The 27,416-nt window shown below is 46.6% G+C and overlaps 2 protein-coding genes and 1 non-coding gene across 12 annotated transcripts; 1 reads left to right on the forward strand and 2 right to left on the reverse strand.

Moving 5' to 3' along the window:
* Positions 1 to 4,011: 4,011 nt before the first annotated feature.
* Positions 4,012 to 16,347, reverse strand: yif1b (Yip1 interacting factor homolog B (S. cerevisiae)). 6 transcript variants are annotated; one of them, XM_015341070.2, is made up of 8 exons: positions 16,220 to 16,347; positions 11,771 to 11,997; positions 11,036 to 11,140; positions 10,250 to 10,328; positions 8,971 to 9,028; positions 8,140 to 8,295; positions 6,900 to 6,993; positions 4,012 to 6,040 (listed from the first exon to the last, which is right to left on the reverse strand). In XM_015341070.2, the coding sequence occupies exons 2-8, from the start codon at positions 11,981 to 11,983 to the stop codon at positions 5,885 to 5,887; spliced, it is 861 nt and encodes a 286-aa protein (XP_015196556.2). In that variant the 5' UTR covers positions 11,984 to 11,997; positions 16,220 to 16,347; the 3' UTR covers positions 4,012 to 5,884. The 6 variants fall into 6 exon arrangements, with proteins under 6 accessions (XP_015196556.2, XP_015196553.2, XP_015196552.2 ...); XM_015341067.2 differs by having other exon boundaries at positions 16,066 to 16,347; XM_015341066.2 differs by having other exon boundaries at positions 16,089 to 16,346.
* A 337-nt stretch (positions 16,348 to 16,684) lies between these two features.
* Positions 16,685 to 16,757, forward strand: trnak-cuu (transfer RNA lysine (anticodon CUU)). Its single transcript has one exon. It is a non-coding gene; the product is annotated as a tRNA-Lys (tRNA).
* Positions 16,758 to 19,124: 2,367 nt separating this feature from the next.
* sertad3 (SERTA domain containing 3) lies at positions 19,125 to 27,385 on the reverse strand. 5 transcript variants are annotated; one of them, XM_069186338.1, is made up of 3 exons: positions 26,482 to 27,385; positions 23,670 to 23,962; positions 19,125 to 23,212 (listed from the first exon to the last, which is right to left on the reverse strand). In XM_069186338.1, the coding sequence occupies exon 3, from the start codon at positions 23,203 to 23,205 to the stop codon at positions 22,333 to 22,335; it is 873 nt and encodes a 290-aa protein (XP_069042439.1). In that variant the 5' UTR covers positions 23,206 to 23,212; positions 23,670 to 23,962; positions 26,482 to 27,385; the 3' UTR covers positions 19,125 to 22,332. The 5 variants fall into 5 exon arrangements, with proteins under 5 accessions (XP_069042439.1, XP_069042438.1, XP_069042441.1 ...); XM_069186337.1 differs by lacking the exon at positions 26,482 to 27,385 and adding an exon at positions 24,990 to 25,067; XM_069186340.1 differs by lacking the exon at positions 23,670 to 23,962.
* Between the last annotated feature and the right edge of the window lie 31 nt (positions 27,386 to 27,416).

Here is a 27,416-nt window from a genome sequence, read left to right on the forward strand (position 1 = left end):
TGGTTAAAACACATGTCTTTGTAGAAAGCCTGAAAAAATAAGACACAGCTCTGGAAAGGGACCCTAGAGTAAGACTTGGACAAGTTCTGGTCTCGTCCACAGGCGAAGAGATCTGGAAAAGATAACAATTTTAACTTGACAATTTTGATTTTACAATTCAGCACCTTGACATTAGCCCGAAGTGATGGAAACAGCTACTACACAGCACAGCTACAGTCAAACTGCTTTCCTTTCGGATTTATTCCCCTGCCTGTTTCCATCGCCTGCCCTGTCCAAATGGGTTCAGCAGAGCAACGCCGGACAGGCTAGATTGCTTTACAGAGGGGGCATCGCCTGGCTCCTCAAGGCTGGGGCGTGTTGTAGAATAGACTGTAAGAGTGCCTGGGGAAAACCATTGGAACACTGGCAAGAACACGCAAACTCCACACAGAAGGGCACCCCTGACTGGAATCAAACCCAGAAGCTTTGAGGCAGCAGTGCCATCTGTTACCGCCCCTGTGAATTCCCCTCTCATCTTTCCATCCGTTCATGAAAGAGAAAGAGCAGCAAACTTGCTGATAGCGATGCCCGGACTGATCATTTTTTAACTTGTCTTTACACGGGCTAAACTATCCAGTCAGCTGCACTTTCACCTTGGATAGGTACGATCATCGGCACTCCCTGGCCTGAACCATAACCTGCCAGTTTTTCTTAAAGCTCTGTTCAGATCCTTCCATCAAACCGCGATCTTGGGGATTAGTTAGATACAAGTAACCAACCAGCCCTGACCTCTTCTTATTTCTTACCTTGGAAAGTTTAAATACATCACTATATCCATTCTGCTGACTTGGCTTCAATCTGATCAGATGGACTGCTCTAACCCAGTAGAGCTACCTTTATTGTTAGTTTTTGTTATCGCTGTCTTGAGCGGGTGGTCTTTGTCTTTTAAAATAGTAACTAGCTGTACCTACAGTAGCTCCTAGATCTCAGCTGGCTTTCGCTGTACACTGTTCTAATTTGACTCATTCCGGAGTGCTGTGACAGACAGGATACGTCCCCATGAAGTGTTGCTGTGTCAATCACACTGAGGTACTCTGTAGTTCACTGGAAAAGCTGTTGAATTGAAGTAACTGGCTGGGATGATCCTGCTCAATGGTTTCATGTGGCACTCTTTCTTTTTGACTTGTTTTCTCCTCTGTACGTGAAAGCTCAGAGGCATTTATAGAGAGAATTCTAGGAACAAGTACAGGTTTATTCCCTGCTGAAAAGAGAAGAAAGGAAACACAGTGTTTCAGCTGTGGAGCCTTCTTCAGGTGGGAGAAGGTGTGAGAAAAGAATTATATACACAGTAGGTGTTATCTCAAAGGACAGTCTTGGCAAGACTTTGTGATGTTATGAAGCCCAAGTCTGTCTTGAGGGCCGAGTGACCACACCTCTCTTAGTGTGACCCTAGGTGTGCTCTACACGCTGGAATAGCTAGTGCCTAACCAGCTAGTCTCACTCCTGCGGCCTTCGTGATCTGCAAGCACTTTCCTGGCGCTGGTAGACCAGTTTCCTGCCCCACCTCCCCAGTCCATCTGCTGTGAGGGGCGCAGATTCTCTGCCACACGCCAGCCAGGTGGGGGTTGCACTGCCCTGGTGGGTGAAATGGGTTCCCTCCTGTAGGCAAAGTGCTTTAGGGACCCTCGGAGACGAAAAGTTCTATACAAATGCAATGAGGTCTTATGATGTTTGAACTACAAGGCAGTGCCAAATGGAAGAGGTCAGGCACTTGAGCCGAGGCAGGAGTAAGGATTCCCTGATAACTCTGAAAGCTCAGAGGTGCCTGGCTGACAGTCCACACAAGCCTCTGTTGTGCAGTAAGACAAGGCTGTCCTGGTGGGCTCACACCAGCTCGGGGTCTGGGAAAGTTCAAGCTTCCTGTACTTTTGTCATGCAGCAGCACATTCTCTGCTGTGAAGGTTTGGACCGTGTAGTGGTGATAGGCTCTGCACCTTATAGTAATTTATTGAAGCATGGCTATTTATTGAAGTAGGGCTTGATCAGACCAACATGTTGTTTTGCAGTCAGACGTTTTGTTATTACAGAACAAAAACACGGAAAACGAAGGATCATACTGGTGTCGTTCCGTTACTAAAGTAACTGCTACTGGCTAAAATGCCAATCGCTTCCAGGAGTGAGAGAATGGTGATCTGTGGGTGCCTGGAGGTTCGACTGACGACTAGGCTGTGAATATCGGAGGCAGAGAGCTCTGTGAGGCGCAATCTCTCTTCCAGAACCATCAGGACACATCCCGCATCTGGCCTGACGCGCGGAACTGGCGAGCGCGGATGACCAGGATTGAGCTTGGAAAGACTGGAGCTGTGAGACACTTTATATCAATTGATTGATCTGCTTTGTCAATAAGCGTAAATTCAGGACTCCCGCGATTCCTCCGGGCTTGACTCTTCCTTTCTGTTTTGTGTACGCTGCCAGTGACGCGTAATAAATTAAAGTACGCAGGCTCTGTGGACGGCTCTGATGCCGAATTTTGCCGACTTTCGAAAAGTCCTTGTATGTGCGAAGAATCTGCATCCTGCAGTGGTATTTGTGGGCGATTTGAATAAAATTACTTAGGCGCCATATTAGGGGCTCCCTACATACAGATTTCTCTCCCTCAAGCATTAGTAGAGATTTACCCAGACAGTGCGATCTCATGCTATCGAATGAATTCAGGAGTTGTCAGGGCTCGACCTGTAACCCGGTGTTACAGCACCACCTCGCGACTGAAACTGCCACACAAACGAAGCTCTTCTCAAAGGGGCCTTTGGAAGACGCCGAAGGCCTGTTCTATTTCTTTTATGAAAACCGCGGTTCAGATACCAATTGGAATGCAGTGCCCTTTCTTGTGAAAGAGTTCATAGACATTCCTCATTCGCTGCCGACACAGACTTAAAATGGAGCTAGCGCTCAAGAGGTATTCAGCAGCATTGTCTGTCCCTGCTTTCACAGGAGAGCAATCACATTGCTGACGACACGCACATTATATCGGGATACAATTCAGAAAGGGAGCGACGTGTTCATGTTTAACAAACTGTCTCCTTAACAGGCTTGGTATCAAACTACCTCCAAGGATAAGCTTTGAAGTCAGATGTAAAAAAAAACAACTTGCTGGAGCACTGGCCGATTTTTGCTAACGCTGGTGCTGGAAGAGGTATTAGTGGGGCTTGTAGGGGGCGCTCACCGTGTCTGTGATGGTCCCAATTCCCCAATATAGTGACTGTGACACTATTGTGTAAAAAAGCGCCATCCTTCAGATGAGATGCAAAACCAGGATCCTGCCCTCTTTGTGTCATTAAAAATCCCAAGGCATTTCTCAAAAAGAGAAGGGGTGCTACCCCAGTGTACTGGCCAAATTTCCCATTTTAGAAATTTTGGGGCGACCGGTGACCATTTTATTGGTCAGTTTGGAACCCAGAGATGGAGGTGGGCTCACTTCCTTCGTTTCGTTATAACACACCAAGGGCACGTTATAAACCTGGAGCAGAAACTGAGGCGAAGGTGGAAAGTTTAGGGCTCCTGGAATCTGACACCCAGCTCAGAGAGCAGGACATCACAGGAATCCAGTGCTCTGGGGTTCAGTGGGAGTAAATTGGAAAGACTTGGAGGTTATAGGTTCCAGTCCTGGTTGAGGGGGGTGGTTTATTTTCAGTTCACACTGATACGTGAAGAGAGTGCAAGGGTGGGTGGGTCTTTGCCCTTACCACTGGGAGGTTCCAGGTGGACACGGAGATCAGCTGGAAACAGGACGGTCAGTCCTGGGACAGGATGGGAACAAGGAGACTAAGGAAACAGGAGTGACCAGCGAGTAGGTATCATGAGTTTACCTTCTATCAAAAAAGGTTGAAACCGCTGCATCCCAGAGGGGTGGAGATATCGTGGAGCGCAGCGTCTCGGTGTCACAACAGCAGACAGAAGGCACAGCGACCACACTGGAAAGAGGAGTAAGAAGCATCCTGGTGCAGGACAGGACCCACAGTCACAACAGCAAAATCCGTTTCGTCTCTTTTTATTGTTTCATCACCCACTCACGGGTACAAATATAAATAAATGACATACTCGCAGGACACACATCAAAAGCATCCACATTGTGGAATTGTGAGAAGACTTACAAAACAGATATTAGCAAGAGTTCAAATGGATTGTAAAGCGCGGTACCAGAGCTCCGATTGCAATCCGAATTACAGAGGACGTGCAGGGAAAACACCTTAAAGGTGTTTTGTGGCCTTAGAGGGCAGCAGAAGGACAAAACTGATTAACTGTTGGCTCCACTCTTCAGCAACCCTTACTGTAAATCTGCTGACACAAGTGGTGTACAGAGGCATCTGACAACTCTTCCCAATTACCAATACAATTGCCAATTACCAATACAACCATGCTGTAAAACAGGGACCAGCCTAATACGCAACAGGATTGGCTAAAAGGAACACATCAGTAAAAACAGCTAAAGAGAAAGGCTCAATTCCACAAGACATAGTTCAGAGTAGCCCCTTTCTTTTTCAACCACTTATGCACGATGTGCATGAAGAGCTTCTCCGACGGCTGCTTTTCCGCAGGGTGGATGCCCTTGTAATGGGATTGCATTTCTTTAATCGTGTCTTGGGAATGGCGTAAGGCACACGACCAGTCGGAAGTGCCAGTGACATTCTGAAATTCTAGCATTCTGAAACAAACTGGTGACCCATCTGACTGATGTTCTTTCTTTATTTGGGGGGCGATGACCAACAAGTGAAATAAAAATTCTGACACCCTGATTTATTCTTATTGCCTGGCAATCAGAGGCCATATTAAGTTCTTTTGCGTTCAGACACATCAGAGTACGGACACTGTAGCAGGACCGCCTCAGGAATAAGGCTGCAACATGACAAGAGGGCCAGTTCTGGGGGTGGCGCAATGCTGCAGCTGAAAGCCGAGAAAGGCCTGTGTGATCAGGGCGTGTTTTTAATCGATCAGCCCTTCCTGTGTGGCTGGAATGATCGTTAGCAGCCCAACACTGCCCGCTGCGCCTGGGCCCCTCTCCCCCAGCAGAAAGGCTGGGGCTCGAACCTGGCTCCGGGCCTGCAGCCGGGAACGGAGCAGCGCCATCATTCCTCTCCGAAGCGGTTAGAGAGAGAGAGCGCGGCCTACAGCCGCTGTAATCGCCGGAGAGAGCGCGGCCTACCGCCTCTGTAATCGCCGGAGAGAGGGCGGCCTACAGCCGCTGTAATCGCCGGAGAGAGGGCGGCCTACAGCCGCTGTAATCGCCGGAGAGAGGGCGGCCTACAGCCGCTGTAATCGCCGAACAGCGCACGTCCTCGCCCACCGTGACTCCACTACAACGAAGGGTTTTTGGTTTATGCCTCCACCGGCGGCTTGCCCTGAATTTTCACTTGTTCAAGTAAGGCGAACGGGATAACGCACACAACACCGCCAATTCTGAGTCCGAGCTGGTGATTCGAGTTCACTAAGCGTTTGATTTTAGCAACGGGAGGGGGGAAACCTAATGAAAAGCGTGGGCAATGTGTTGTGGTGTATGGATGTGCGCCCCGCAATCCCTCCTCTCCCCTGCCTTTCCTGGAGAATACCCACTTATCAGCTGAAAGCGTATGCTAGCCTTCCTCTTCAAAAGAGCTGACCGAAAAATAACAACACATCAAAAATCTTCCCTACGGGAAGGATGCTCTCCCATGATCTGCGGTAAACATTCACATTCCGAAATAAAAAATACAAAACAGTCCGTTTGTGCTGAGCAGTGTGCCGGCGCCGCTAGAGATGGTTCTGCAGAATTCCAGGTTGAAGCCGTCCCCGGGTGAGATGATCAGGAAGTGAGGGGCGCGGCGGCAGCGGCGGGGGCCCCACGGCTTGCCCCCCCGAGCGCGCGGGCACCTCATCTGACCAGGTGGTACGTGAGCCAGTACATGAAGACGGGCTGCAGGCCCGCGATGGCCATGGTCAGGTACATCCGGAGCTGGTTCTTCGCCCCCCTCACCAGCACGCCCTCCGCTGCCGCCTCCGAAAGGATCTTCAGCCTTAAAGTCTTGATCTGCCGGGGGGAGGGGGATCATGGGAAACTGTCAGCATGTGGGGCAAAACCTCCTGTTGCCACAGTCCAGGGGCTTATTACATCAAACACCTTCAACATCAAAGCCCTCCATGTGAAATAGCGTGTCTTTTTCCCTTAACTAAGGGTACAAGTCGGGTGAGACAGGCACATAGAAGGGAAAATTCAGAGGTTTTACATGCAGAGCATCGAAAGGAACCCATCACTTACAACTGCAACAGGCCCACAAAGTTAACCAGCGATGACCTGTGTCACATCTGTTCAACGATACAAGTGTCTACTGTGTGTGTAAGCCTCAGGTTAGGAACTTGTGGCCACTGTTGTTCTGCAAAATAGTGCTCTGCACCAGGCTGAAGGTGGTGTCCTGTGGGATTGTGTCCCATTCTCTCACACACTCTGGACAAGCATGTGACTGATCACTGATCTCTGGCTCCTGCCTGGCAAGCAGTGCACAGGAAAACGTCCACATTCTCACTGAGCAGCACAGTTGATCTTCCACAAGCAGCATGGGCACAAGCGTGTTGTCCTGCTGCAAGCTTGTTGTGGGAGGATGAGAATGTAATTTCAGTGTAATTTTAAGAAATTATAATAAAAGCCGAAATATCCAAAAAAATCTTTAATTAATTACATTGCTATTTCATAGCCTCTCTGAGGAATCTTTCTTTTTGGAAATGTAGGGGGAACAAAAACTGGCGCTTTTCAGCATAACAATGAAAGTGAGGTGAGTGCACATGGGTCACCTTGTCTTGGCAACGCAACAGGTCCATTTCAGTTTTCCAACATGATGCGGAGGATCACTCAACAAAACTAAAATTAAAAAAAACACAAACTAAAAGCTTACCATGAAGACAAAGATGGCTATGCAGCACCAAAGCAGCATCAGATAATAACCTGTTCTTCCGAAAAGCAGCCCGGCCACAACTCCTACAATCATTCTGCAGGGACAGGGGTGAAAACGTGAAGGACAAGTTACACCGAAGAACCTACCCAAGTCAGCACTTTCCAAACTAACGCGGTACCCTTCTCAGCCAGGGCGTGAAAGCAGTTTTTTCAGGAACATTTTTTGTCTTTGTTCTTCCTTAAGGGTGCTCTAAATTGCTTTTTTTACGGTATGATTCCCTTTTTACGGTATGAAAGTGTAAAAGTAAAATAGGAAGATGTGGAACATGTCAACACGTTGGAGACATTTTAATCAGGATACTTTACCACCTGCTTTCTCCAGTGCAGGCAGCGAGCTAAAAGCATAAACAGAGTATAGTAACTACCCTGTAATCTAGCAAATGCACAACTGTAACTCTATAAAAATGCACTGAGCATGTAACACCTATATTCTCTGCATGTAACAATACAGCTGCATCCTTAAACTTCTGCCTTTTCGCCCAGTGTCTGGATGGTATTCTTTTAAGGAAAGACTTGGGAATGTTTGCACAGCTGTCTTTATCTGATCAGGTCCCCAAAGCAGTAAACATGGCAAGGAAAGTGTCCTAACTTTTCACTGAGAGTAAACCAACTGTGGTTAATCAGTAAGTCAGCCTTCTTAGAGGATCAGCACAGTAGAGGGTAAAAAGATCAGACAGAATAGCGCAGACTGGATTGCATTCTCTTTTTCTATCCCTTCGAACCATGCGCCAGATATTTACAATGCAGTGAGCATCTTTACTCAGCTGACTACCTTTAAGCAGCTGAAACATTGTGTTGTTGTAAATATATGGCCATTTCTAGTAACTTTGTTACTATGCTGCACTGCAAAATGAAAAAGACCTGTGCCATGTGACACTCGGCATTCCCTGAAAATAGGGGTGCATACTTTTTAGTTTTTATACATTTTGCTTGCTTAGCGAGGTAGTATCTGGACCAGATGGTTTGATGGAGATCAGTTACTGTTTACTCTCTCCTTACGGTCACGTCTGTTAAGAGTACGGACCACTTCTCAGATAAAAGCTTGGGTTTGAGCCTGCTCCATTTTAGGCTTGGTGTTTTACCTCCTGTTTCTAATCTATATCCAGGCTCCTCATTTGAATATGCCAGACCAGTGTTTTGCAGACATTCAGCACTTTCTGCTAGCATTAGAATTGCCTTACCCCACATACTTGTACCCAGAGAAGGCTATGAGGTCAATGGTGGTGAGGTCAGTGTTGACTGTGACGAGGTACAGGCTGAGGAGAGTAGCCAGCACTTCGATGATGAGCCACACCAGGGCTGAGCTGGCCTGCATGCCCAGAATTTCAGGGGAAAACCTACACACCACAGGAGGAAAGGAGGAGAGGAGCGGTGACCTAGCTTGACTTTGCTCTGATGGGATTGTAAGCTACAGCCTGGATTGCTTCACTGGCAAACCCCCACGTCAACATACAGGACCCTGGCAGCAGCTGCACGGCAGCATTTCTGCCAAACCTCGCCATCACACAGGACTAACACTGCCCATTTTTAAACCACACATGCACTTCCTGTGATCCATCACTCACCTGCCATGATTGTTGCATCTTACTCTAAACAACACATTGCATACTCCAGTACTGCAATACTGCATACTGCAAGTGGAAAGTTTTCCACACTATTTAAGGAACATTTTTGAACAAGCATTAACCCCTGATTTAACAATAATATGATTAAAAAATATCGGGGGTGCTTGAGCCCCCACCCCACAGCACCCACAGAACACTGCTCCTAGGATTCCGATGAACGACACAATAAGCAACCAATGAATCTGAACTATACAATAAGTAAACCCTTTACAAGCTTTTACAAAACACATCCAGGTAAAGACAGACACCTCAGCCCTTTTTTCAGCAGCTGCAATGGAAGACGCAAGCTGAAGAGAGAGACAGCAGCCGTCTGTTACAAGAGTGCAGCTCTATATCAGTGCTGTGTGGCGCAGTAACCTTATACAAGCGCAAAGCCTGCCAGCTCACCTGTTCTGAGTCCCCAGAGCCAGCCCTGCCACCAGGATGTAGGTGATGAATGCCATGGCTGTGGTAACAAACAAGACTGCAGGTTAGGAAAGACACTGGCTGAAGGAACTGTTTGTGTCGACTCATCATGTACATCTTCTAATGCGGAGAATCAATTCAAAAGGCAAACAAGATGTTGAGTATAGTCAAAAGTGTAGAAACTGAATTAAGGGATGTGATGTTAGGATTGTACCAGGTACTATTTAGGCCTCGTTTAAAACACTGTGTACAAATTTGGTCACCACGTTATAGATAAGATCCTGCTGCTCTGAATCACTCCAGAGAAGAGCAACTGGATTCATTCTGAGGCTTAAGGGAATGTCCTACACCGACAGGCTGAAGGAACCAAACCTTTTTAGTGTTGAACGGAGATTATTACTAGGGGATCCTATACAAGCTCTCAAAAATCTAGTAGGTTTCTTCAGAATTGTGTGAGTGAAAGACAAACCTGAGGACACAGGTGAAAAGTAAGTGGAAGTGTATTTAAAACTGAGTACTGGTGGCACTGCTTTACACAAAGGGCAGTGGGAGTATGCAACAGGCTACCCCCCGTGCTGTTGAAATTGAAACCCCCAGTGTCTTTCAGGAAACTGCTGGATGAGATCCTTGGATCAATTAACTACTAATTAACTAAAGGGCAAGATGAGCCTAATGGCCTCCTCTCATTTGTAACCTTTCTGAGGTTCCCATCAGTCAGATGCAAAGGAACTATACTGTTAGTACATGCTGATGCACCAGTCATGTGGTCCTCGCTTCCAGAACAGATGGGGGCTTCTTGTGTCCATTCAGTCTTGTATCCGGAGCGGAGCTCATCGAGCTGTGGCTGATCTCGCCAGTGTAGCGTTAAGGCAAGGAGCGGCACGGTTTGCCATTCCGACACGGCATTGGGCCCTGGAAAACCTGTGGCTGGAAGGTTGCCGGTTCAAATCCCGTGGCCGGCAGAGGAATCCTACTTCGTTGGGCCCCTGAGCAAGGCCCTTAACCCCAACTGCTCCAGGGGCGCCGTACAATGGCTGACCCTGCGCTCTGACCCCCAGCTTCTCTCCCTGTCTGTGTGTCTGTGTCTCCCTGGAGAAAAGCTGGGGTATGCGAAAAGACGCATTCCTAATGCAAGAAATTGTATAGGGCTAATAAAGAAACATTATTATTACCAAGCGCAGTCAAAACTCTGATGACGGGCGGCTATGTGCTGGCTGGAGGAACCTCAGCCCCCTGCTGGCCCAAGCAGTGCTGTTCTTACCTGGAATGTACAGGTCAGGGGCGTTGATATCGAACCTGGGTGCCACTGGGGTGTCCTGCTGGTAACTCACCTCCCAGTTCTGCACAGAAAGCCAGGAGAGGATTACAAAAGAGCACTTCAATGTCTCCCATCACATAGGCAAACACGCCAGGGGGGGGACCACTGAATTGCCAACGCAGCGGCAATCAGCCCAGGGGAGAGAAACAGCTGCACCCCACTTCAGGCTTCTGACCCTGAGCAGTACATGCTGTACATTCAGCAATTAAAAAACCTGTAAGCAAGCCTCAGAATGAGATCAGTCACAGCAATACAGAATCTCTAATCTACTGACACAGAATCGATTCTAAAAGTTTCCCTTTCAGCATGAACCACTCTGGTAAATCCAGCTGTCTGGAAGCCAGTGTTCTCACATTATTTCTCTCAGAGGTGAATATGGAGTGTTTCTAGTCACTGTGAACTTCAAGGTCTTGCATCCAAACATGAGCCAGACATCTCCCGCTGTCACTATTCGGCAGTTACAGAGGCGAGGGCTCAGCTGGCCAGATATTTTGTGCATTGCTTCTGTCTGTTGACAAAAAGCCTTGCTTTGATCCAGAAGCTTATCGGAGTGACCCCTTCTGCTCCTGAACGCCATGATCTGCATGCAGCACTGGGCAACAGTGCGCGAAACCGGCCGCCACGTGGCCCTGCAGAGCTCAGAACACCTCTGCACAACAGGAGGCTTAAAATCGCTGGGTTACATTCCACGCAAATAATCCAATTCCAGTTAAAAGCAAAAATCAATACCTGGTGCATGTAAGGGAAGACCAGCAGGCCGAGCTTCCTGCCCACATAGACCGTGTCCACAGCAAAGTAGTATTTCAGCTTGGAGATGGGGATGAATCTGTCCAGCTGTGGGGTTCAGAACTGGTCAGTTTGACACCTTGTTGTTTTTGGAATCATGCAGGTTTATAGTCAGGAAAGTCAAAAGCACACATGCCTCGAACACAGAACTGGAATCCTTAGTGGACTCAGTTAACAAAGCCGGCCAGGCACTGCTGCAGGCCCAGCTGTGACAGCGAAGGGGCGTCTTCAACAAAAGAAGAGACCTCATCGTTTCTTCCTGTAGCGATGCCGGCCTCGTTAACACTGACCGCTACAGAGGAGCTGTAACGAGCGCACAAAGGGCCTTGTCTTCACGCACAACGCGAGCACGCACATATGAGCTGCGAAGGCAAGCAGCAAGCATGCAAACGAAGGCAAAAATTCGTTAAATAGCGGCTTAAAAACTTAATGACTGTGCAGAACATTTTGCCAACAACGGTCTTGAAAGTTACTCTTCTATTATGAATACAATTATGATGATATTGTAATATAAATTCAAGAGGATTTTACATTTCGGCGGCAGATGAATGGAGCCCTGATCAATCCATGAAGATACCATTTAGGAGAAAAGGCACTAAAGGAATGCAAAGGGTTATTATTCAGACTCCGGCTTCAGATGTCCTTACCCCATGACTAAGGGACTAAGCCTCTACTTACATTTTTGTCCACGATCTGTTTTCCCTGACTGGCCAGACTGCTGCCATACGCCATTGCCAGATTGGACATGGGGTCGGAGAGCAGAGCCTGTCCTGGGTAGCCCGCCCCCGCTGCTTCTGAGCCCCTGAAACCCGGGCCCGCCGCCCTCCTGCCGGTGCTGGTGTCATCGAAGAGCTGGCTGGGTTCGGCCCCGTCCGGCGTCGCGTTCCTCATTCTCGCTTTCTGTTCTGGAAGCGGCAAAACCCTCGCAGGTCAGAGATCAGAACGCAGAGACGGACGCAGGCCTGCAGCCATGCGAGGAGTGCCTGCAGGCACGCACTCCATACGCTGGCACTGCAGTGCATTACACACGAGGGCAGCGCGCATCTCTGCTTTTCACATGAACAGGCTGCAGGCCAAGACAGTTACTCTGTGGAAAAAGAGGAATCGCACCCCCTCGCTAGGCAGAGGTGTTGCAGAGATTGATCTTCTGTTCCAAGTCAACACTGTGCCGTTTCCCCACACTCTTCTACTGGGCCCCAAGCTTTAGGGCTCTGGTAAATAACTGGTAGGACTGGTCCCGAGCAGCTGAACTGTTGTTAGTATACTTTGGAGGAAAACTCCTATGAGTCAGAATTCCAAGAGACAAGGTACAAACAGCTCACCTTAAAAGAGATAAATAGGGAAGTGCATGAAATTAATACTTTATTCGTCTAATGCTCCCAAATAAATGTGCAACTAGGGATGTTTTGTGCATTTAAACAATTTCCTACTCAGTCGCCGTCAGGTTATTCTGCTGTGGATTTGCACTCTCACCGAGTGAGCCTGCAGTGGAAAAAGCATTCAGCATTTGATTAGAATCGAGCAGCGAAAGCTGGGGTGAGCGAGAAGCATGCCTCGCACATCACTCTGTGTGTTTTTGTTTCCTATTTATCGACCCCAAAAGCCGAGCAACCCTTGATTTGTCATCACCTACTCACCTAAGGCAACTTCATCCTAACCTCCTGGAATACGCCGCCTAAATACAGGCGTAATAAATTCACGAAGCCCTTGTGCAAACACAGCAGCATAAACATGTCGCTGTAGGCTGTGTCTTGATCTACAGTAGAAGCATTTAAAACTGAAGAGGAATCCCAAACCTACAGGTGACATTTGCTGGGTTATGCTGATTCATTCGGTGCTGTTGCATCCCAGGAAATTCCAAAGCCAAGGAAAATGCTCCACATCCTCCACACTGCGCCCAGCACAAAAACCCCAGCTTGTCTCGACCTCAGTGGAACATCACAAGATGTTTTCGCCCAGAATGAATTTCTCTCAAGAATAAAGACTGCATTATTTCATCCGCAGCCAAGATGTCCCTTGAAGAGGTCACAGGAGCGAGGCAGCAGAGCTGGTGGAGTGGTGCCACAACAACCAGGAGGCCTGACAGGACACAGCCAGCTGGCACTCAGAGCTGAGCAAGTCACATGAGCCCACGTCTCTGCTGGACTCTTCTCTCCAGGTGCTGGGCCTTTCCACCTCAAGGCACAGTCAGGCATTTCTCTGCTAAACTGGATTTGACACATATTTAAAAGGCACTTTCTCCTTTCCTTAAAACGCAATTCCTGAAACTGCACTCCAGTGTCTCTTATAAAGCTGAATGCTCGTTTTCTGAACCCAGCTTCTGAACACTGTGGATGTGCAACCCATAAATGTTGCCATATGTGCTGTTAAAATGCACATATTGTCAATAAACCTGTAGGTATTCATTTATGGTAGCTGTCAGCAGCTTGTCTGTAAACTGTGCACTATACTGTTATACTATATATAACGTCGGCCTGTCTCCTGTAGGGAAACAGTACAGAGCCTCCCCCTCTGGCATCTGAATCAAGACTTCACGTGGGAGAAAGAGCCTCCTCTGATCTGAACTAAAAATACCCCCCCCCTTCCTGTTTCTGGAGCGCTAGAAGTCCTTCACCCTTTCTAAAAGATGCTGTGCTTAGTACCTAGTTCGGTCTGTGCCCAGATTTACTACCACGACAGAAACTAGAGCACATTGACATCAAACCCCTAAAGCCAGTATAGTTCTGAAGCATACCACCTTCTAGAAACAAACCCCCCTGCTATATAGAGGGACAACAGAAGCAGGTCTGAAATCCCGTCATAGTTTAGAGGTGAGGCGAGTGCCCCAGGTTGACAGCTTGTGCTGAATCCTATTCCTGGGACTGAGATCTTGAGCTGGGACCATCCGCAAGAGGCACAGTACCAGACAGAACAGCTACATTCTGCAGGGCCTGATGCAGACACTCACACAGACGACTGATATGTTAAAAAAAAAACTTTGACACATCTATTGAATGCTACAAAAAAAAATCCTTTTTCAGCCAATTTATCTCCTTGGATTTTCATCTGCGCAGTGCTGCGTTTTAGGACACTGTTCATGCGTCAGACCTCATTCTGACAAAAAACATTTTGGCAGGTCCCTACACCCTGTCCTGCTTATGAATTAAAACACTGCATGTCAGTGTTCCACAAGGACCAGACTATGAAATATGTGTACAAGACAAGAAGATATTTCAAACAAAGCTAAAACTGGCTTTTTCAAGCACTATGGTAGACTTACACAAAGATGAAAAGGAGAACTCTGGATGAGTCAAGACAAAAATTCTAATTGCATTTTCTCCAGTGGACAAGACTGACTGAAAACTTCACAGCCTGTATTGCCTAACGAAATGTCACGGCTTTGTTCACGGACCATTATTAAATTACAAATATCAAGACTCCCAGGCTTTAAAAACATGTGCCGAAGAACTAGGGCCATGAACGAACCCTCTGCCCCAACAGCTACAGAAAGCACTGGGCCGGCTGTGGTCTTACTCGGTACCCTCCTCACTGGCACTGCGGTTCAAACAGCCTTCTACCGTAGTACTTAAACCGCTGTGCTAGGAATAATGTCAATTGTGCTTTACCCAGGTAAAATGGGGAAAAACTTCGTTTCCTGCAAAAAAGACGACAGCTGTACACTTGCGTCTTCCGCGTCGCTTAGTTCTTCTCAATTCAAAGAGCTTCTTTCAGCAACACAGCGCAGAGGACCGGCATCTCTGACTCCGCTACACTGTGTCGAGATCCTGTTGTACGGTTCCTTCGCTTACACTGGCTACGGACAGTGCGCTGCAGCCTTGTCTAGCTCAAAAAGACAACTAAAACAGAAGCCCAGATAATCTGGCAGTGACATTTTCTGAAACAGATATATCTTGCGCACATTAGTAAAAACACTAAAATATCCACCATCTTCTCCTTTTTTCAGACATGATATATCCTGTTTGACCCCCCCTTTCATACAATAGGAAAGTGTCACGGAAAAGTGAAAATTAAATACAAATAAATCTGACGTACGTAACTTACGCTGTCTGAACCCGCTAGAGGTTGTTGAGTAATCCATACTGCGGAGATGAATTGACTGAGATGAAAATAATTAGACCACAAAATAATGCAAATACGCGAAATTAAATGGCTTACATTCAACTTTGTACAGTACGATAATAAAAAAAAACCATTCAAATCGGTAAGGCCTGCCTCTTTAAAATACAATTAGCAGCGCACAACCGAACATGAATGTCTGACCAATCAAAGCGTGGTAAATCAGTCCAGCGCGCGATGCACGTAAGGATCCAGCCAATAGGCAGGCTCCGATGTACCGCCTGAACGGAGACGCCCGACCAATGAAAAGCAGACGCACCGACGCGTCGTGAAGATTGATAGTACAATTCACCAATCACACGCCAGTACAGGGCAAAAAAAAAACGATTCTCTAAGGAAGGCAGGATGGCGTATCTGGGAGCATATGAGAGAAACAGTACTGAGAGATCACAGTTGGTCTGATTTATTATTAACCCACTGTCTACCAAGACTGTCGAAGCAAGCCACTGCAGTAAAACAATCTGACTGGTTATTATGCAAACATCTGTCTGTTTTCTCCTCAGTATAACAATTCCAGATTCTAAAGTGTGAATAAAATGCATAACATTTTAAAAAAAATACAAAATGCTTAACACCCAATATGCTCGCTTACATTTGTAATTCCTCACATTTTCTTCACAGAAACGCATTTATGGTTATTACATATTTTACCAATTAGCTACCAATAGATAATACAAAACCGATATAATGCATCATCGTAACATTTCAAACAGCTGCACTGCGAAATATTTTTTATAGCTAATAAAAGCTGTAGTCTGCACGGAGCACACGTTTACCATTTCAACACAACAACTCTTCAACGTTTTTTTTCTTCAATAAGATTTAGAAGAAAAATAAGATTAATTTTGCTTACTCACTTTTAATCCTGTCATATACATACCGTCACGTTTATAAAGCTGCTTCTCCAGATAGACTTATATTTACAAATTGTACCTGGTAGGTACTTTGTCAATTTGAGTGAAAGGATGTGCGGCTATATCGTTTAAAAAATTCGTTGTAAAAAAAACGTACGTAATTGTTAAACATTAAATTCCATCGGATGGATGTCTGTGTCGACTTTGTGTTGTCATCCTGCTAAAGGTGAATCAGTTTTAGAGGAGTTCGGAGTTCGACTTTATGACGTCAACCCTGCCAGCACGACCCGGCGTTACCCACGCGAGCAATGAAATCCACTACAACTACACCGAGCAGAGACCAGAAGTGGGGATTTAAATATGTTTTAATCTTGCTGATTTTTTCCGCCGTGCTTAGCGTCTTTTATAATAAAGAATAGCCCATCTGTTTTGTACTATTTAATTCACAGTTATTTGTTAAATAGTAACGCTTTGAGGTTCAAATTATTCCTCCCCCCTCCTTGGATAAAAGCGTCGTGCAATAAGAAATCAATCAATAACTATACTTCAATTCTAAAACAGCAAAGTAGTTATGTTACAATATTTCTTTATTACAGACCCACGAAAAGCTTATACAACACAAGCCCGGCTAGCTCAGTCGGTAGAGCATGAGACTCTTAATCTCAGGGTCGTGGGTTCGAGCCCCACGTTGGGCGATGTTGGTTTTTACTAGTCTTTTACGTAAGTAAAATATACTTACTGTATCTTTTCATTTAAGTAATTCAACATTACTTTAACCATTTAATACCATGTGACCTGTTATTTGCACGAACATATAGTTAAACGTGAAAAGCACCGATTCTTCTAACACAGTGCGAAAACGCGCAATTTATGAAAATAATGATTTCAGAAATTGTCCAGTAGGTGGCAGTAGCTATACAGTATTTAACCCAGATTGTAGTACAGATGCACATCTTCCACGAGTTTTTTTCTAATTTTACTTCACCCGCATTGGAATATCATTATGCAATGCGTGTTTTAGATGGAAATACAGGACTAACAGTGCATTCAGAGAGTGCTGTTTTTTAGACCGTAACTATCTAACATTTTAAAACTCGGCGCTGTAACAGATTTAGACGGCTGCTCATCGGAGGCCGTCACTATGCTGACAAACCCAAACACACCGGTATCAAGTTACCATAGTGACGCTTAACAAAAACTGTTACTCAATCGATTGTGTTATCTTTTCATGGTCGAATGAGGGCTTTGGCGTTTAGACCATGGCATTCACTTGGCATAAACAACGGAGAATCAAAATGTACATCTGAAAACGCGCAACGAAACAACCGAACACACGATTGATAAATCTTCGAAAAAACGCATTATAATTGTAATTTGAAAAAAAAAATCGTGAAATTATATTTTTAACGGTTTTTGGATAGCCACATGGATAATGCATTTATATTCATTAAAATAAGCTTCGTAAATCTACGAGAACAGCAAATACCCGGGCTGCTGCAGTGCAATCGATAGAGATACGGGTAATGAGATTTAGTGTCATATTTAATCACTACAACCTAAAGGGGTAATAGTTTATGCCCAAACTAAAATTTAGCATGGAAGAGGTTACTTGCAGGCAGCCTGTGGACCACTGTTTTCAATTTTTTAGACGATCACCCTGAAATCGACATTCCCTCGAGAGGCGTTATAGCCATGTTTCCTGTCCCACCTCCCCCCGCTGTGCGTCACGTGGCGCCGCTCCCCCTCCGCTTGATGGATGATTGCAGCCTCGGAGCTCGCGGAGTTTCCGATGTCGGCCCCGCCGCGCGCCCGGGTTCCTTCTCTCGACGACACGACGGGAGAACGTGCCTCTTCTAGCGCGTTGTTTGTTTTTTTTTGCGTTTTAGGCCCTTAAAAGACTACGCGCGACAGAGAAAGCGGTCTGTGCGTTCCTGAATTAGATGTGCAATTTTTGAAAAGCAGCATGCAAATTCAAAGGGAGCCTACAGTCCCAATTTCTCAGACCGGCTATTAATTAATTCACGGTCTTGTAAAATTTTACAAATTCCGAATTGAACACAAAATCGTGAACTTTGTGAAATTATCATATTGTTGCAGATCCCTGTTCTCGCCCCGGGCAAGTGACGTTAGATGGCCCTTCCTGCTCTCTGTAATCACTCATTTAATGCAATGTAAGAGTTCAGGTTGTGCAGTAGATATTTCACCGCAGAAATATTCCAGCCTGTGTTTGTATTTGTCGGCAAAATGTCTGGAATCCGACAGCAATATTTCTATTGGATTAAAAGACATGCAGACATGTATTCACAAGCCTGCTCGTTTACAACGCAATAGGGCCACAACACATCACTGCAATCACTGGCCTCTGAGTCACAGAACATGACACTGTGCATATCTGTGGTTGTGGTTTTACATGGTACTGTGTAAATTTAATTGTGGTTTGTAATGCATTTATCAATGCTCTTTCTAACCCCCCCCCCAAAAAAAAAACAAAACAAAAAAAGCATTGCAGTTCCCCTTTAATAATAATAATAATAATAATAATAATGCTTATGCTTAGATAATGCTCAAGGCACTTTACAGGTAATGGGAACTCCCACCAATACCAATATGTAGCCCTACCTGGATGATGCTATGGCAACCCAAGAATGCTGGTACACCGAGGAGACCATGACTGGTAAAGCCCAGGGAGAAATTTGACCAGAACACCAGTGCCTTTTTTACAGTATGGTGTCCCCATCACCATACCAGGCCATTAGGACCCACACATGCAACAGGGTGAGAACTCCTGCTGGTCCCATTAACCTCTTCCAGCAGCAACCTTTGCTTTCCCAGGAGATCTCTCGTCAGAGTACTGGCCAGACTCCTACCTACTTGTCATTTTTGGTTTGCCAGTTGTGATGATACTGCTCCTGGCTGTCACCAAATACAGTCTTTGAAATATTTAATATCTCAAAAGCTTTGAACGTCACTTACCTGCAATCAAATCTTTGAATTTCTTTTTGGAAGTTATCGATACATGCTTTGCACACCATTCTCAAAAGACCACCACTGACACCGAGGCACTAGGTTGATTTGTTTTATTTATAAAAAGTAATTACAAGAGAATTGGACACTTTTTAGTGTTTGCATAGATGGAGCAACTCAATATGTACCTGAATGCTTTTGTTGGTGTGGAATTTCTTGCTATTTCATGTGAGCATTCTTCCATCTGCTCAAGAATGCCTGCAGATACGTCTGCCTGCACATTTAATAAATAAACATTAAATTAAAACATCTTCTTAAGATGCTTAATAATTTTCTTGAATAGAAGAACCAGTTCACTTTTCAAGTCAGACCTGGCTTTCTGTAAAACACCTTTAGGGAACAGCTGAGAGATGACACTGTTCCAGACACTAGGAGGAGCTCGGCAAATAAGTTATGAGTCCTTCAACTATGTAAACCTGTAGCTACTGCACTAGAGTATACAAAGGAGGCATATCATATAAAAACTCACATTCTTTGAAACAAAACATTCACATGATTAAAAGGAAACAAGGCAAAATTGCAGGTGTATTACTGTAAATCAAAGTTTAAAAAATGAAAAATACTGCACTTATTATTGCCATCCAATGAGCCCAGAAATGCACTTTAAGTGCACCAAGACTTTCAATGTCCTCTGTAGAGCAAGGAGCATAAAATATACTTCAGGAAACTGTGCACCCCAGGCTCTATAAAAGGTCAAAAAGGACAGTTTCTAGCCGTTCAACAGACAAACGTACTTCTCCAGCAACACTGGTTTCATACACTAATAACACTGATTTCAGAGAACCAGACTGAAATGCTGCGCTTGGACATTGTACTTTAAACAGCCCAGGCTTAAATACCCCAGCCTTCTTGTACAAACATCATACAGATTGAAAATCAGAAGACCTTTAGACAGCTGGATGAGAAGATACTGAATGACCGTGCAAGAAAACAATGAACAAGACCAAGTTCTTAGTTCTTGAACATATATGGATAAAAAAAAACTAATGTTCAAATATACTTTGCTCAAACCATAATTTGTACTGTGATTCAACATAACCAGGCAATGCTTCAACATATATAAACCCCATAAAATGAGTGTAAAACTTGTGTCCGTTTATGAATGTGTCAACACTGAACAGTAACTGCCCCGGAACAAAGAAATAAAGTACACTTTTCACTTGAAGGCAGAATGTGCAAATTGTGCCTTTTTGTCATTTTTACAGTCAACTTCTTCCATAAGAAACCTAATGAAATACTACAGATTTTAGGGGGAGTCTTTTGGCTACGGGTTAGTGAAAGCTGTTTTGTTGGCCAGGCCAAAGCCTAAGACAATGCACTAATCAGCTGACGGTACAAAAGGTTAAAAAACTAGGTAAATTTTTGGTGACCTTTAAATTTCTGTGGAAAACTTTCTCACAACCGAACCCCACCTTCACCTGAAGTGAAGCACACCTGAAAATATTAATGTCAACAGCAGTCAGTGTTTGATTTTAAAACTTGAATTCAGAGGAAGACATTCGTGATCTTAAAGAATAAATATGTGCTACCAAGTGACCCAATTATAGTGTACGTACAGATCCATGCATTGTCTCAGCCTTAATGATCATTCATTTGGAAAGCCAGGCTTGTAGTTCCCTCATGTACAGGTCTTTCATGTACAGAGTGTTTACAACAGCTTTTACACAAGAACAAAAGACCCTGAAGAGAGGTATAGCAGATTTCAGAACTTTTGGTACACTTTTGCTATTACAAAAAGACAGTAATTCGGAAATTTGAAGATAACATGCACACTTTAAGCTATGTAGTGATAGTGGGCAAAAAAATAAGCAATGCAAAAACTGTAGGTAACCAAAACCCCTTCTACTTTTTTCCTCAAAGGCTTACAAAATATCTTAATCTATCTACAAATAAATATGGCTTTTTAACCATCAGGTTTTTCTTCATTAAATAGTAAAAAAAAAAAGTAATAAAAGCATTGATCTATACAACATTGAGCATTGAAACAGATGTTTCAGTTTCAGATTCTCATACATTACAGGACTGTGATAAGAGTTAAAGATTACCCCATGGGTCCCTTTTATGAATAAGAGTTAAAAGTGGAAATTTTCCACTACAGTTTAAATTATTGCAAAGGAATATTTCACCTCTCTTACAAAGCATTGGCTTGCAATATTTAATTAACTTAGCCTTATTTTACTTCAAAACAGGCAAGGGTTTACCAGTAAAATTGAAGCAAAAATGTTTTAGAATAAATGAGATAATTTAGACTCTTTACCACAAACGCTTGGACTCTCAAAGGAATACTTTTTAGACTAGTTCATCCTTTTCAATTGTTCTTGTACTACACTGTGCAGGGGGAAATGGTTTCATGCAGAAGATGAGGTAGCATTAAGGTAAGTTGTAGATATAACGGAGACATAAAACATTAGAATATTTCTGACTTCCAGGATGAATGAAATATTTCAGAAACTCACTGAAACAGAAAGGCAGGCTAAATGGGTCTTGAAGGACTGGCACCCTGCCAGCCTAGCCTGATGGGAAACCCAGTTAACGGAGGTAGTTGTGATTTCTGCACCAGCCGATGAGAAAGCCGACAGTTCCTTTCGGAGAAGCTGACGTCATTGTAAATCAGTTCCATGTTACAGTAAGGCGTTGCTTGTTGAGAGGTCTTCAGTTATTCAGAATGTTAAAAAAACTAATAATAATAATAGCAATAAATATGTTTAAAAAGGATCTTCACAGAAGACAAGATTTCAATGTCAGTCAACAATCATTTGTCAAACACTTCCCTCACAAGAGGCATAACCTGGCCAGAGAATTAAACTTGAGCTCATTTATGCAGCTTGGCACAGACACTTCCTTGTCTTTAAGGGTTGAGGACTGGAATCTAGGCTAGATTCAGAATACAGTTTCCTTAAATAGGCAGGCTTACAGTCTGCCAATAAAACTCTTCACGAGACAAAATAAACGTGATCCTCGGCACAGGAGCAAGGATCGATTCGGTCAGCCCTTTACCGTGTCGGTGCTGAGCTGCTGTAAAAGCCGCACTTATCTTTAAAGGCGCCACAAACTTTCAACACCTCCAAGCCTTCAAAAATGTCCTCTTTAGTCCCTTGTCAGGGAAAGGTTTGAAAGTACACTTTACCAACTCATCGCTTCTCAAGGCGAGTTGGGGACAAGTCACACACACAAGCCCTGCAAGCACCAGTTTGTAAACCCTTCGCCCAGTTTCCCCACAGGCCGAGACGGAGAAGACACCGGGGCTCAGGAGCCCACCAGGATTTCCATGATGTGCTCCAGCTCATTCAGGTCCCGCACGGAGGGGGATGGGGAGAACGCAGAGGAAGCGGGGGAGCAGGAGGACAGGTACTTGAGGAGTTCGTCCCCGGGCGGCACCGGGAAAGTCCGCCCGCCCAGCGCGCCGGCCTCCCGCTCGTAGACGGAGGTGTCGATGTCCGGGAAGAGGTCATCCAAGGCGACGTCGGTGAGGTAGCTGGACCTCATGATCTCGAAGCTGCCGAACACCGGCTCGGGGGCCCTGCAGGCTTCCGGGCCCTCGCCGGGCCTCTCCGCCCGACAGGGCAGGCCGTCCTGCTTGGACCCCCAGTCGCTCGGCAGGTTCTCGATCGAGCTCAGGGGGGCCCGTTGTTGTTGTTGCTGCTGCTGCTGCTGCTGGGGGCCCGGAGAGGAGCTCCCATCCAGCACCAGGTCCAGATCCCTGAGAAGAGAGGAGATGGCGGAGGACAGGGAGAAGTCCTCCTCCGCGGACAGGAGCGCCCAGTCGTCGCCGTCCCCGAACCCCGGGCGGTGATTCTCCAGAGACATCCTCGGAGGGGGGGCTTCCTTGTGAAGGCCGGGCTCTGGCGGGATGGGGGCCGGGACCCGCTGGTCCGGGACGGAGCCCCCGGCGCCGTCCTGCCTGATCTCCTCCTGGATCTGCCGCAGGGTGTTGGCGATGAGCACGGAGCGGCGCAGGCTGGGCTCCGCCAGCGCCTGCCCGCGGCGGAACTTGTCCAGCGAGATGTCGAGCACCGACTGGCGCTGGGCCGCGTACAGGCTGCTGCCCTTCTCCGCGCGGGCCCCCGCGGGCAGCTCGCCGTCGGCCGGGAGCTTGCGCTTCTGCCCCTTCACCTCCATCCTCCGCCTGCGGGAGACACGAAACAGACCGTCAGAGAGCGCCCGCGTCCCAGCAGGTCCCCCCGCCTCTCCTCCCAGGGACTACCCAAGTGACCTTCCCAAGTCACCAGCAATGACCCTCTTCGTCCCGTGACCGGCACCCCCACGCAGTCACCCCCCCCACAGGTCACCAGCATGACCCCTATGACCCCCTTCTCCTGGTGACTGGTGCCCGCCCCCCGCCCCCCTCCAGCGGTGACCCCTCAGGCACTGGCACAGCTACCCCCCAGGTCACCAGCGTGACTCAGTCATGACCCCCCACCCCCAGGGACCAACATCTCTCAGTGGTGACCTCCCAGGAAATGGTGCACCCCCCTCCTCACACAGGGTGGCAGTAAGTCCAGGTGCACAGCTCCCACCGCTCCCCAGTGCCAGACAGAGGTGGACCCCGAGGGGAAGACCAGGCGCTTTCCTTCCTAACTCACAGGTGGATTCAACACCATCCGCAGCCGTCCCCGGAGCACGCCGCGCCTCCGCCAGACCCTTCCTTAACCACGGCGGCACACAGACCAGAGACAGGGGGGAAGGGCATTCAGCACCAAGAATAGGAGGCACTTTTTACACACCACCCACGCCATGTTCTCCGTGGGCTTCTCTCAACTACATCACTGGCTTAATCGACCACGGGCTGGTGGGGCTGTGGGCCGAACAGCCTCCTCTCTTTTCTCACTGTTCCTCACGACACGGGGGGGGAATCTGTGCGTGAGAAAGTTATACCCTAGAGGAAACACAAAGTAGAAAGAAACCCTGGTAGTAGCCCAAGTAGCCAACCCTGGTCCCAGAGACCTGCAATCCCCGCCTTTCCAGTCCCCCTCAAACCCATCCGTTTGTAAAGCATGCACTTTGACAAACTGCAAAAATTAATGTTAAATAAAAGCATCCAGACAACAGAATCTGGTAGCCAGCCCATAACCGCCAGCATGAAGCGCAACATGAAAAAAAAAATCGAAGTCACGTCCTAGCACGTATATTAAAAACTGGGTTTACCTGAATCTAATATGGGATCAGAACTCTCAACAATTCATAAATGCGGGTCTGATGTCCAGCTGCAGAAGCTGGATCCCAACAGGGCTCAGCCGGCAAGCCCAGCTCTCTCTCGCTGCAGAGCCACACTACAGCGCGGCAGTTACCCGAAACCGCCTGAACCCATCCGGTGGCGCTGTCGAGCGCACTGCCGGGGGGCACCAGCGCAGGGACGTGCAGAAGCGAGGATGCCGAAAGGATGCCACGGATGTTACATGGCTTCACAGTACAAACCGATTACTGCGGACGGGGGCGGCCTGGCGTCGAAATATCCTACCTAGACTTAGCCGAAACCCCCCCCAAAAAATCGAAATGAAACCCGCAAAAACAAAAACGAGCGAACTACTGCTATTTTTTTCACTTCGTAAAAGTGGGGAAGGTGGGGGAGGGGTGGTGGTAGCCGATCGCCCAAATGTAATTTTCCGCCAGTAAAGATCTTAAAGAAAGATTAAAGGCGTTTTTTTTCCATTAAAAGATCTTTAAACTGTTTCTCCGGTAATGAGGCCTCGGCCCGAGGACGTACTGCTTCAATCCACGGACGTACCGCAGAGACCAGGCAAGCACTGGTTAACTCCAGCAGCGCAAACAACTCAGGCGCCTGGACTCTCACCGCCACCGTTTCCTCGGGTGAACTCAAGTAAAGCAGCGAAACTCAACCCCCGGACAGTTTAAACGAGGCTGTTAACGGAGAAGAAAAAGTGAAACCGACCGACAGTACTCACCGGTATCGCCGTCTGCCCTCCCCTCCAAACTCACAACTCAGTCCGCACTTAAAATAGGGGTCCAGCATCTAAATAAAAATCACCGCTGCGCCTCGGAAAACGCGCGAGCTCCAAATACAGTGTCTGCTTTGAAGCAATACAGGCAGGTAAGCTGGTTACAGGACGAGGTAAATTAACGAGCCCTCTACTTACTCCCTCCTAGAAAATTACTGCACAACTAGCCGCTCCTACTTCCCGCCTGCTAATTCAAGTCCGACGCGAACCGCAGTGCGCAGGCGCACGACTACACCCCGTCCATGGCATTGTGGGATATGGAGTTTAAAGATGGCGGCCTCTTTCAAAACGCGTTCCTGTTTAGTTCAGAACGGGCTTTTCCGTCATTTTCAGATGGCGGATCCATGCTGCTCAAAGGGCACTTCAAATGAAACTTTCACCACTGTTAGAAGTGAGCTTTTGCTGTATTCTGCGGGATGTAAATGCAGAAATTATCCGATTCAGCCTCAAAGCAGGGGTTCCCCAGTCTACAGACCGAAAACATTTTGCACCAGGGGTTGTTTTCACTCATTTGAAAAGTGGAATCTTGTACCTTATAAGAGTTAAAACTGGGAAGGGCGCTTTTCTGTTACAGAATAACTTTTCTGTGACTGCGTTAAATTAAACCTTTGTCTAAAGTTTTATCAAAATGTTGTTTCCATGTTACTCATGTCGAAATGCACGACCGAACACTTCTAAAAAAAAACTCCAAGTCCCAGAGCGCATTGCGACGCAAAGGGAATGTGTCGGCGATCCATGTTAACCATGCGTTTTTTTAAATCTAAGGTCAAATTAAAATATAGTCTGAAAAAATGGGAATTATTTTCCCATAAACACGCTTATTGTCCTTTTACGTTTTCACTGGGTCTTTTCCTTGCATGGCATCATACCAATATCCTTAAAAATGTTTTTTTACAATTGAGTCCTGAACTTATAAATAAAAACACGACTCGCATCACTCGAATTAATACACGAAGGCAATACATTAAAGATCAATTATAGTGTTGGAGTATTTTAGAATACGACTGCATCGTGACATTTATACAGAGAGGCACAAAATCAATTTAAGTCCCACTAACCACTGCACAAAGTAATATTTCTCGGAATAGACTGTTAAAAGTCAACCGTTGCACGTACAGACCGATAACATAATACACTAAGGTTTAAAAAAAGAGAATTAAACTAAAACATAACCATCCGCTTTTAAGAATTGTTGCCGTACGCGTAAATTTCGTTGAGCATTTTACAGGAAACATTTTGTGTGATGTTAATGTTCAAAAACACAACCCCGCACCCGCTCCCACCTCCAAGTCCTTTAGCTCACCGATTTTTTTTATCGTTACTTTTTGATAGTTAAGACGGCGCCTAATGCAGCGACTGCGATAGCGTCTTCGTCTTTTAGCCCATCAACGTCCAGTAAAAAAAAATCCGACAACGCAAAGATGGGACTGAAATTTACCTGCTTCGCTCTCGTTTTTCCAGGCTTTCGTTTTCTCCTCAAATCCCCGACATCCACAGATTTTCTTCCCCCTCACCTGGAGAGTTAGGGAATACTACTGCCACTTTCCTCGCCTCGAAATCTCGAATCTTCCCCCTCTGCCCATCGCTCCAGTTAATGTCTGCAGATCCGGGACAGTTTTTCCCAGTTTCTCCGACAGGGCCAGCACCCCCCCACAAGAAGCAGGCCGCCCTCTACTGGCTTGGACCGACTGTTAAACCGCCTCGGCCTGGTCCGGATTGGACGAGACGGGTGTCGGTTTAAATGAAATCGCCCCCACCTCCGCGTGTGCCCTTCGGTTTCGCAGTCCCGGCTCCGGAGACAAATGGCAAAGGTTGTAGAGCCCCGGGTAAATGGTCCAGCCCGATACCGGAGACTTGGAGCTCGCTGGGTGGTATTCAAAATCGAGCCAGCCGGACAAAGCGGTGTGCGAGACTGGTAGGGAGATCGGCCGTTTGAAGGCGACGGCGGCCAGCCCCGCACGCATCCCTTTTCTTATTAAAACAAAAGTTGTCGGTTTTGTCTTACTTGAGTCCGATTTTTTTGTAAATACTCAACGGTGTATGTAATGCACTTAAAAGAGCCGTGGGATGGATGTACGGCCATCAAACCCCGAAACAAAACGCGCCGGCACGACCGCGGACCGACGCTTTCAGACGCTATTGCACTTTCCGGGCAAGACCCCTCTCCCCTGCGCTGTTGTCGTCCCTTGACTCCTGGTTCACACGTGAGGGCTTATCGATCTATAACCCGAGACCCCCTGGTGCGGCTGTGGACTGTCCGACTGGACTTTGTCCACCCCTAACAATGGCGAGTTACACATGTGTGAACGGGTCGGTGGCGACACGGTCCGTCTTTATGAAACCCCTTTATGAAAGGACGAACCGACCCAAAAC

This window comes from Lepisosteus oculatus, chromosome 3, assembly GCF_040954835.1.
Source record: "Lepisosteus oculatus isolate fLepOcu1 chromosome 3, fLepOcu1.hap2, whole genome shotgun sequence".
Taxonomy (NCBI): Eukaryota; Metazoa; Chordata; class Actinopteri; order Semionotiformes; family Lepisosteidae; genus Lepisosteus; species Lepisosteus oculatus.

Coding starts and splice junctions, on each gene's coding strand:
- sertad3 (XM_069186336.1), bottom strand. CDS start 25,057: ATGCTGGACCCCTATTTTAAGTGCGGACTGAGTTGTGAGTTTGGAGGG. Junction 23,213..24,989: donor GAGGGCAGACGGCGATACCG/GTGAGTACTGTC, acceptor TGTCTCCCGCAG/GCGGAGGATGGAGGTGAAGG.
- yif1b (XM_006627583.3), bottom strand. CDS start 15,170: ATGGATTACTCAACAACCTCTAGCGGGTTCAGACAGCGTAAGTTAC. Junction 11,998..15,124: donor GTTCAGACAGCGTAAGTTAC/GTACGTCAGATT, acceptor TGCCGCTTCCAG/AACAGAAAGCGAGAATGAGG. Junction 10,329..11,035: donor TCTTCCCTTACATGCACCAG/GTATTGATTTTT, acceptor CTTTCTGTGCAG/AACTGGGAGGTGAGTTACCA.